Source organism: Chelonus insularis, unplaced genomic scaffold (genome assembly GCF_013357705.1).
Source record: "Chelonus insularis isolate UGA/USDA-ARS -01 unplaced genomic scaffold, ASM1335770v1 contig_23_pilon, whole genome shotgun sequence".
NCBI classification, from domain to species: domain Eukaryota; kingdom Metazoa; phylum Arthropoda; class Insecta; order Hymenoptera; family Braconidae; genus Chelonus; species Chelonus insularis.
Window position 1 is genome coordinate 1,044,659 of NW_023276443.1, and position 11,570 is coordinate 1,056,228.

The 11,570-nt window shown below is 32.6% G+C and overlaps 1 protein-coding gene across 1 annotated transcript in view; it reads left to right on the plus strand.

Moving 5' to 3' along the window:
- Window positions 1-9,310, plus strand: part of nAChRalpha1 (nicotinic acetylcholine receptor alpha1) — a 154,121-nt gene extending 144,811 nt beyond the window's left edge. The window contains exons 6-7 of the mRNA XM_035079209.1: window positions 2,490-3,464; window positions 8,399-9,310. Coding sequence (XP_034935100.1) covers window positions 2,490-3,464; window positions 8,399-8,605 — 1,182 coding nt within the window. The 3' untranslated portion in view covers window positions 8,606-9,310. The remainder of the gene's footprint in view (window positions 1-2,489; window positions 3,465-8,398) is intronic.
- Window positions 9,311-11,570: the final 2,260 nt, after the last annotated feature.

The window sequence follows — 11,570 nt, forward strand, 5'->3', positions numbered from 1 at the left end:
GTTTTAAACAGAAGCATATATTTTACAAGTAGAAGGGAAAGAAGTATTTTCTTGCATCACTTAATTGTCATAATTTTTATAAGATCATATACTTTATTCTCGTGCATAATTATTGCTAATTATTTTAATTGGGAGAAAGGTATTTTTTTAAATTTAAATTTCTTTCAGTTCCTTGTCAACTTTTTTCTAGAGAGACTCAGATAAATGTTTCACTTGCAACGAAATTTTTTTTGTTACCTGAATTAATTTTCTTCTCTTTGCATTTAAATAAAAAACGTCCCTTCAAGATAAATATTTCTCGTAATTATTTAAATCATTTAATGATCAAAAAAAAATTTTACATATCCTTCATTTCTAATTATTCAAGAAAAAAATTTATACCTTGAAGGAATACTCTGAAGTATCAACTTAAATTTAATGTTTCGAGCTAAAAAACTGTGTCAATATGCTGATTAAATATAAATAAAATATTTACCTAAAAGAAGTTGAGAATTTATTTGCAACAAAAAACAATGAAACTTTCATGTGAAAAAATTTGGAAGCTGTCACTTAGCATAGTTTGAATCAACAAAAAATTTTTTTTTTACTGTCTATTTTTCTAGACTCAGCTCTTGCTACTTTAGAAATAAAATTAAAATATTATTTTTTTTCCCTCTAAAATATACTGCAAGTTCTTAGATCCTTTTTAATGCTCCAAGGAGTCTAGACAATTTGAAGAAAAATACTTCAGAAGGTACACAAAGTAAAATGACGTTGACACAAAGTGAATAAAAGAGGCAACGTTCTCTTTTGCAAGCACTCTATGACCTCGATGGTTCGTAACTCTGTTTTCAAACGATGAAATATGCAACTAAATCGAGAGTTCAATTATGCATTCGTGGCAGAGGCCCACCGAAGAGGACAAAGGATCTTTTCTCATCCCCTTTATAGGATAGTTGGCGTAAAAGGTATGACGTATCCCATGAATATTCGACCCTTCGAAAGTTTCTAGATTATACTCAGAGTCTTTTGTCTCGCTCCAGGTACTCGGAGCTTTTTTAAATTCTGAAATCAATGACTACAACAAGTTATGGTTTTTTCAAGATATTGGTTTAGCACATGCAATCTATTTACCCTTTTTTATTCAATTTCTTTACATTTCTTCATTTTAAATTCATCAAATTAAATAATTGATTCAAAATAGAGTTAAAAGCAATTTTTTATTTCTCTTTTATTGCTATAAAAATGTATTTAAGTTACTAAAAAATTAATGGTGTAATTTTAGAATAATAAATGAAAATAAAATACTATGAAATCATCGAAATGTTCTAAACTTAAGAATTATGTCTACTATAGAGTCTATAAAGTCATAATAACTCTTTAGAAATTTTTTTAAAACTCACTTTAGCACAGCCTCTCTTCAGCATTTTAAGGTTGAATTTTTATCACTTTTTTTAGCCATTTTTTTCTCTTTAAAAATAGATAAAAATAAGAGGTGATAAGCTGAAAATGGGGTCAAAAGTTCATGAGCGATAGCTGTAAATGTTGAGTGTAATATGTAACTTATCATCGCTAACTTTTTACTTAACATCATAAACTTATCAAGCCAGTATAGGTTTGCAAGGTTATGATAAGAACGAGACGTCTCCCTAGTACCTATTTTTTCACTGTCATCTTTGGTGGAATAATATACTGTCATCCATATCTATTTCCATACGTCGAAGTTATCACATGTCGACTTATGAGTTGAAAATCATCTCAAAATGTCGAGAATAAAATCGATTCAATCTATAGTTCAAGTACATAACTATTCAGTGAGTTTGGAATAATGTATTTCATATTTTCAGCTAAATCGCTGGTAGGTAAGACTCCTTGTAGACGATTATCCAAGCTGTATAGAATCCTTGACGTTTCTACCAAGTGTAGCGATAGTAGGTACCATGTTTAGATAATGTATATTTTCGTTCAATGTACTTTGCAAACACTGCAAGTGCTTCTAAATAATTTAAAGCTAGAAGAAGTTGAGAGGAAAATGTAATTTTTCACTTTTCTTGATGATTATAATTTTAAAATGCTGGTGTTAAATATCCAAAATGCTTCATTTTTACTAGAGAAACTTTATCCAAGTTTGATGGTTGGTGCTGATAATTCTCTGAACATTAAGTCTACCTGAAACTAAATGGTTATATCTGCTTCAAGATTGGTTTTATGTTAAGATCATTGTGCAATGTGTCGCTAACACCCCAGCAGGAATATACAATAGGTCTAGCATTGAGACTTGCATGAAGTTATCATTGAGCAATGATTGTGTACTCAGCCATAACTAGATGATAGCTTTACTGGTCTGGTATACCCTACTAGGACAATATAACATGGTGTATTGACTAGGATTCTAAATGTCCTGGGTTGAAATATCTGTATAATGTTAAGAGACTAGCATTGAATATCTAAAATATGAATTTAATTCTTACAAGTGAAATTTATTCAAATGTGATGACTTTGATTTTCAGGTCGATCTTCGGCATCTGGACCAGACAGAAGACTCCAACGAAATAAAGATTGGAATCGACCTGACCGATTATTATATCTCCGTCGAGTGGGACATAATAAAAGTGCCTGCCGTGAGGAATGAGAAATTTTACATATGTTGTGAGGAGCCGTATCCTGACATAATGTTCCACATAACCCTACGCCGGAAGACCCTCTTTTACACGGTAAACCTCATAATCCCCTGCGTGGGAATATCATTTCTCTCAGTCCTCGTGTTCTACTTACCGAGTGACAGCGGGGAGAAAGTGTCACTGTCAATTTCGATCCTCCTGTCACTCACCGTGTTCTTTCTTCTCCTTGCCGAGATCATACCGCCCACGTCGCTCACGGTGCCACTTCTCGGCAAATATCTACTGTTTACAATGGTGCTTGTGACGCTATCGGTCGTAGTGACTATTGCTGTGTTAAATGTGAATTTTCGATCGCCCGTCACGCATCGTATGTCCAAGTGGGTGCGCGTGGTCTTTATCGAAGTGTTACCAAAGTATTTGTTTATTGAAAGGCCAAGCAAAGACAATGATGATGATGGTGATGATGATGATGATGACGACCAGACACCTGAGCTCATACTTACCGACGTGTTCCCCCCTCATGAGACTGACAAATACGAGCCGTACGGCAAAAGGTTTGGTGGAGACTACGAGGCCAGAGATTTACCTGCATTACCACCAGTTCCTCCAGTTCCTATTCAATTGAGGTCTCAATCCGGGTACGGACCAACAACTGGCCCAGTAGCTCCAAGATTCGATGAACCTCTGCCACCCCTTCCGCTGCCAAGTGCTGATGACGATCTGTTTGCACCAGCTAGTCCTGGATACATGCAAGAGGACGTCAGTCCCACCTTCGAGAGACCCTTGACTAGGGAAATCGAGAAGACAATTGGGGATGCGAAATTTATTGCTCAACATGCTAAAAACAAGGATAAATTTGAAGGCGTAAGTTTTTTCTTATATTTTTTCCTTTAATTTACTTATAAAGAATTGCTCTGATTTGCATCCATGGTTCATGCATGACATATAAAGTAATGGCTAGTTATGAATAAATTCTGAAGGTCCAGAGATGGCAAAATTCTGACAATTATTCCTCTTCCAAGTAGAAGTTTAATGCATGAATGTCCAGTGATTAACTAATCAGCTATTCATCAAACAGTAACCAATATAAAACTTAAATTAATGAACATATAATTATGTGTATAATGTTCACGTTGATAATCAACTGATTTATTTATAACAACGCACGACTAATTGGTTTGCTTCGAGTTTTTAACTAAGACTTGAGCTGACTAGACACTTTTCCTGTCATGGAGACTTTTCTATCATTGAAAATAAACATTTCAAATGCTTTGTTATTTTGCCTTACTTTATAATGTTTCTATTCAAGTTCGTTTGTGGTAAAAAGATATTCATTTTTTCAGAGATACTTAATTTAATATCAAATAAGACTATCATCAAAATTACTGGAATCGAACAATACTATGATAGCAGTTGGCACTTATTGATTAAACTCGATTGGATCAATAGCCAGTCTAGTTTCCTGATTTGACCCAGCACATTTCATATCATTACTGGATCCAATTTGTTATGACCTATGTACTTTTTTCTTCATTGAACCTATCATTGGTGCTATCATTGTATTAAAAATATAGCAGTCAGCCTATTTCTAGTCCTATACTTCAACTTCCAATAAGTCACATTACTATTTTAAAATAATTTTATTCCAATACCTCTCAATAATCTCTTAAAATAAAACGGTCACATATCAAGTAGCATACGTCATTTCTTTTACTCCTCTGCTGACGCCTCTGGGTTGTTGAGTTACAATTATTTGAGAGCGATAGACAAAAACCTCTTGACACGATCAGGATGACAAGCATGCTCAGCTTCAAAGCTACTTTTACGTATTATTAGACCAGTTAAAGTTGTTCTGCAGTGTTAGTATTCGTCATAGTTTATAGTTTCAGCGTGAATAGCTCTAAAGGCGGACGAAGTGAGTGAGACAGAGTATGAGGTAAAGAGAAAGTCAGGAAACCTTTGCAACCCTAATGGCTGAGCTTAAATCGTCTTATGGATGAATAAAGTGGGTAGCACACATCAATCTTTTTGAATTCTCTGGTCTGACAAGCCCTTTGATACAACGCTTTGCTTCAACCTGCAGTGGTGGCTTTTCTATTCAATTATGATGAGATGTAGCATTACCACCTGTTAACTTTTGACTTGATAAGAAGAATGTTGAGTGATAAGGGATAAAGTAACTTTGTGATTTAGAAGTAGATTATATTTAGACTTTGGTATTTATCTCTGTCGGTATTCTTCCTGTTAATACCAATCAATTCCAAGTTTATTTATAGACTTTGAAGAAACTTTTTTTTTCTCTTCGAGAAGTTTTCGAGCTAGCGAAAGTTCCATAAATTATCCAATACATAAATAACAAAAAATTTTGGTAAAATTTTTAATGCTTTAGACCGTCTGTGAAAGTGATAAAAAAATATTTCTTTTTTTCTTCGAATATGTGGAGAATTCGTATGATAAATTTCTTCAACTGAAGCGGAGTAAAATTTTCCAAAGAATTGCTATCGATTCTCATGAGAAATTCTTTTGAGCAAGACACAAATCAGTGTGCGGATCCTTGAGAGAAAAAAGCTCTGAGTATATAAGAAATAGGAAAGGAAAGTGAGGAAATCCTCCAGAATACTTTTTCGATTCACCGGAAGTGTCGCAGTGTTCACGAAGATAGAGATTCACGGAAGCGTTACATCCGTTCCCCTAGGGGTTAAAGGACCGGAATAGCATGTATAGACGAATAAATTACATGGCCAGAGTATCTAGAGTAGGAGTAAAACGCACTGCGGCAACAGCTCTTTGCCAAAACTCATGTAGGAAAGTATGATGATACCATGGCTACAAACTCGTGGTTAAATTTGCATTGCCAAGTCACAAGCAGGTCTTCTGCTTCTTCGCTAAGACTTGTACTGGGCCTTTAGATTACCCATGCGTCTTTGGAGTAGTCACGTAATTTGCATTGTCTTTACTCGATGCAGTTTTCAACGTTGAAAGCTTCTATTGAGGTTACTTGCTCTAGCGAAGTTGTAATTTCACCTTAGAGACCTTGCATAGCAACCATCACGCAAAGGAAATCTACTTGGGTCGTAAGGTGATCCGATAACGTCTTAGCAAAGTCCAAGACATCCCCACTGGATCAACTTTACTGCAAGTCGACTATACAAAGATCCTTTTCTTCTCTTGCCAAGGAAGGGATTAGATCGTAGCAACAGATTTTGTTTCCTTGGGAAAAAATTCCACTAATTCTTGTCTCTTGCTTTGAGCGTCTGATCTTGCGATAAGTCAGGAAAAAAGTGACCTCACTGTAGCGTCCAACATTTTGATACATAAATGTTTTTTTACTATTTCAATTTTATTCAATAAATATTTTAATCGTTACTCATATATATAAAAAAAAATCTCACTATTAACTTCCTATTAGGAAGTTATTGTAGTTGGGTTGATTGTTGAAATTTGAATTTTCATTGTATCTCCACAAAAATTTAAACAAATTCAGTCGAGCCTTTTTTTATAACAAAAAAAAATAATAATGAATAAATGAAGAAACTATTGACTATTTAAAATACTTTTAACCGAAAGAATGACAATTTCATTTAAAAATTGAGTCGATATTGACTAGACATCCTTGTTTACAACGAAATACGATTTTCATCAATTACGCATTGTTTAAAACAATAAGAATTTGTTATAAACAATTAAAAATTGTATTTATTGAGTAACTAATACGTGCATCACATAAATTTGGATGCCTTCAACAAAATAATGTTATTTATGACGAGATATGATTTTCAACAATTATGTATTTTTTATAACAATTTAAATTTGTCATAAACAATTAATAATGGGAAGTTTGTCGTGTAAGCACAGACAAAGTGTGCTCAGACCTATTTTTTATTTTATATATTCAATAAAAATTCAATTATCTATATTTTTTTTGCAGAGTAAACATATTGTTAATTAAAAAATAACAAGTAATGACTTTTATTAAAAATTTGTCTTGTTTTGTTCCTCATGCATTGTTGAAAACGGCATATTCTTAAATAAATAATGAAGGAGAAGTATGAAAAAGTTCAAAAGCTCGTTACACAACACTCTAGTTCTTTTTTTTACTCATTATTATGCTACAAAGATAACATCACTGGTAACAAAGACTTTCGTGTGCTAAATCACTAACTAACGAGTTACCAGAAGACTAGATATCTCTAGGACTATTCAGATATTGTCTTATTTTTCCTTACGAGTCAAGATTTTTATGGATTGTTCTTATAATTGTTCGTCACATGTCATAGCACGAGCACATGTTTCAAAAATTTGAATGGCCTTTCGTAGTTATGTGGATACAGCTTTTGGATTTTAGGTAGAATACAATAATTTATTTTGAGAATCGGTTTTGCAGGAGGAATTATAGACGAAAGACATAAAACGTTGTCAAATAAGCACTTCAGTTAGCATCCAAGAACTAACTGGATCTATCTGTTTCTCTTCTTATAAACTTTACTCTCCCCAGATGTCTAGGTCCACTGATAGACTGCTAATCTTGATTATCAAGTTTTTCCTGTCTTCAGCCAACCGAGTCCTTGGGTTATTAGAGTTTCTTTCGTTCAATAACGTCCTTTAGAATTTTTCTATCATACCACATCTATATTCTTGAGATTAGTATAACAATAGAATTAGGGGAGCGGAAAGCTGGTTGTAATAATTTATAGTTTTTTCAATAGGGAAGTCAGAAGATTGGATATTTCCATGATGAAGCGCTTCTAAATGAGAGAACATCTGGTTAGGTATTAATTAGAATGATAATTAAACTTTATTAAATTGACAACCATTAGTTGAAAAAATGGCTTTTTGCTAAAGTAGTCACTGCAGAACGTAGTGTTTTAATTTAAAACACTTAAAGTGTTTTAAAACGACGTCACTCATTTGATTCACGTTATAGTCACTTTTTACACACTTAGATCAGCGTTAAAAGTGACTACAATGTTAATCAAATGGGTGACGTCATATTTAACACACTTATCCGCATTAAAACGATGCATTTTGGAAAACTGGAATTTACAATGTACAGTATAGTAATAAAATAATAAAACCAAATAATCGTATGATTCTTAAACATTTATTATGCAATTAGTCCCACGTCGATGTCATTTGTTATTCTCTCGGGATTTGCAAAATCGGACCCATTACAATAACTTCCTACTGGGAAGTTAATAACTTTCTCTCTAAATATGAACCAGTGGAAATAATGGAGTACACTGCAAAATCAGTAAATATAATACAACTGATTCCGTCAGTAGTTTAATTTACAATGCAAAATCAATGAATGTTTACTGAATTTGAAGTGCGTTTTATTTTTTTCACTGCTTCATTTTTAGAGAGTTGTAAGTGCAGCGTATGCAAATTTTATTCACCAGTTCGATCATTATCCATGAATTTTTTCGATAATAATCATCAATATGACTCCAAATGCGTCCCCGAAAAATACTTGCCTTAAAGTTATTTGAATTTATTCTTTGTCATTAAAATGCACCGTAATTATAATGATTTATTACATGACATTTATTTCTTCTATAATTAAAAACAAAGCAAGGAGTGTTATGAACATGCAGAATTCGTGATGAATAAATCATGTTTTTCAATGGCAAAGAATAATAAAATAATAATAATAAAAAATTGATCAGCAAGTTCACAAAAACTTTTGTACACTACGGTAAAAATATGATGACAGAAAAAGTTGATAGCATTGAATGTTTTTTTGTTGCCAGTATAAACTGAAATACTTTAATAAAATGATGTTTATGATATTGTTCCAGGTTGAAGAAGACTGGAAATACGTAGCAATGGTCCTTGACAGAATTTTCCTCTGGATTTTTACAATAGCTTGTGTCGTTGGTACCATATGCATAATTTTCCAAGCACCGAGTTTGTATGACACAACAAAGCCAATTGACATCATGTACAGTAAAATCGCTCAGAGGAGGATGATGCTGATGAATATGGGTCCTGAGGAGGACGATTAGTCGATGATTATTTGCGGCCAACGTGCCGTGGTTTTACATATAAACTCACGCTCGTGCCTCAATATTTATTATACTCGGGTGCGAGCAATAAAAATATAAAAAATATAAAATATTGTTGAAATATCGTCGACTGTCGTCGCTCCTTGCGCTCAAAAATGCACGAAAAGATGAAAAATGCAAGAAGAAAGGGAAGAAGTAGAGGAGAATTCGGTGAGTCGTGCAAAATTGTGTAAAAACATTAAACTTTGAGAACGGCACGTTCGCGGGATACAAATCAAGTAAAACGACTGCGTCGTTGCCGTCCATCGTTCTTTTATCATCTTGTGGATCAGATAAAGGATTTTTAAAGACTAAGGACGACGACAGGACGCGGTGGTGGGGAGCGAAAGTGCCAATTATCGTGCCGTATTTTTGTAAAAACCGGGTTTCTTAAAAAAAATTTTAAAAAAGACTATAGGGATAATGATTAAAACCGCCGCGACGAGAAAATTGTCGGGAGACTTGCTGAACTGCCGATTTTATAATTGAATGAACGTTATAATTATTTTAAAATAAAGAAACAAAAGTTAAATAATATAAATAATTGATAAGAAAATTAAATTTAAAGAAAAAAAAAACATGGTCAAGGAATGAATTAATGAACGAAACAGTTCTTACACATTAAAAAAAAACGATACACACTCAGCATTAGCAACACGCACAAAATGGGGGGAGGGGTAGAGTAATTTTCGCTCTTCTCGCGAAATTCTCAAACATTGAAATGAAAAAACATGTGTAATAAAATAGAATACATTGCTTGTAAACAACTGCCAATTTAAAAATGGCCTCAATCCTAAACGTGTAGGAAGAGGCGAGAAGGCGAGGGATAAAATGGGGTGAAAGGGTGAAATTGCCGTTGTAAAAGGGGACGGAAGACCGTGTGGGATGAGTTGTAGTGAAATAAGAAAGAACTTAAGAAAAAGAAAATAAGAAATAAAATAGAGTGTGGGATACAGATGAAAATAGAGTAGTCAAAACCCCTTGGAGCCTTACCAAAAAATTGGGTTTCGAAGGCGTGGATGTATAAAAAGTAGTGCCAAAGGCTTGGATTATTCTTTTTCTTCTTCTTACGACTTTCCTTATTCTTTTACCTCGTCTCTTGTTATGAGAAAGGAGGGTGTGTAAAAAGACAAAAAAGATTACGGAAACGACTCAAGAAGTAGTTGAAAGACCAAAATGAATTTCTCAGCATAGTTTGAAGTGTGATATCGACAGACAAAAGGAAAAATAGTTGGACCTTGATATCGTGCTTGATACTTGAATTTTTGTGTCACTTACATTTATAGAAAAGTAATATTCTCTCTTATAACCACACTATATCGATTAATTTTTCATTCAAAAAATTAAATAACAATTATTATTTCACTACAAACTTAAATGTTTTACAGTAAATACGTATAAACATGTTCAATGCTGAATGTCTTACACAAACTATAGATATCACATTACATACACATTAAAGTGTGTAATATACATTAACTATATTATAGTATATAATATTTAAATGGTCTTTACACAATTGGATTAAATAAGAGCTAAGAATTAGGACTACGCATGCGCAGATGCATCATAATGTAAAAGAATTGGTTCGTGCGCATGCGCAGTCCTAATTATTTGCTCTTATTTCATCCAATTGTGTAAAGGCCTTAACACATTTGAATTTATTACATAACCATATTGCAAACAAAAGTGTGTTACGATGAATACACAGATGTGGTGAAATACCGATGCCATAACACACATTATGCATCGAAAGTGTGTTAAAATAAGACACCTTGAGCGTGGTTAATGTTAAATTGCTATACACAAACTATAGAACTTTGTAGTCATTCCTAACACACATCAAAGCGTGTTAAAATCTATAGTTCGTTTACGAAGTTTAACATTGAACACGTGTAGATAAGTTTACTGTAACACACCTTGAATTTACAGTGCACACTAGAGCAATAACGCACGCTTTATATAAAAATATCTATAGTTTGTTTACAGCGTTTTGCATTGAATTCACGTATGTTATTTTCTAACAACCTTAAAAGCAAAGTACTTCAAATAACGTGATTATTTAAATTGTTCCAAATAAATATTGGAAAGCCTAACAAATTGAATAACTTGAAAATTCGCTTGAAATTTTTTTTTGATAGTAAAAAAAATGTAACAAAAAATCTATAATTGAATTGAATGTTTATTATTGTTAGATACAAATGGTTCATGTAATCTGATTCGATATTTAATATTATTTTTCTGTGGCATTTGTACAAAAAACAATAGACTCGAGAAATTTAGTAAATATTGATGGATACGTATTAGAAATTTTTGTGGGATATTTATCAGGTAGAAAATGATGGACTACGGCGCTTCCAGCCCCACCCCCTCGCTGCGGTTATAATAATCAATTTATTTGCTCATCTAAAGATAATGGTAACGTTACTGTGCATATATATTATATATACAAATATATATTATATTTAATAGAAGTTAAATAAAAATAATAAAAATAAAAAAATAAAGTTATAAGAAGACATGAACAGTGGTTGAATTAAAAATTTTAAAAAATGAACAATTCGAACTTAAATAAATTTGTGAGCGTGTGAAAAATCATTAGTACTTAATGGTGGCCAGAATTATTGAAATTTGATATAATTCATTGGAATAAATAAAACAAATTTTATAGATTCATAATTTTGAATTATGAGAGAGCATTGGGACAATTTTTGAAAATCAAATTTCTACGGTTAATTTCATTTACTTTGGTCTAAAAAATCTGCTACTTTATTTTCAAACCCATGGTATATTATTTAGGATAATTTTTAAAAAAATTCTTCATAAACAATTGAATAAATAATTTGATTTTTTTTGCCAATAAATTAAAACAGTGCGATGTCAAGCGATTGAATGTAACAAAAATGTGTATGACTAAAAAAAAAAC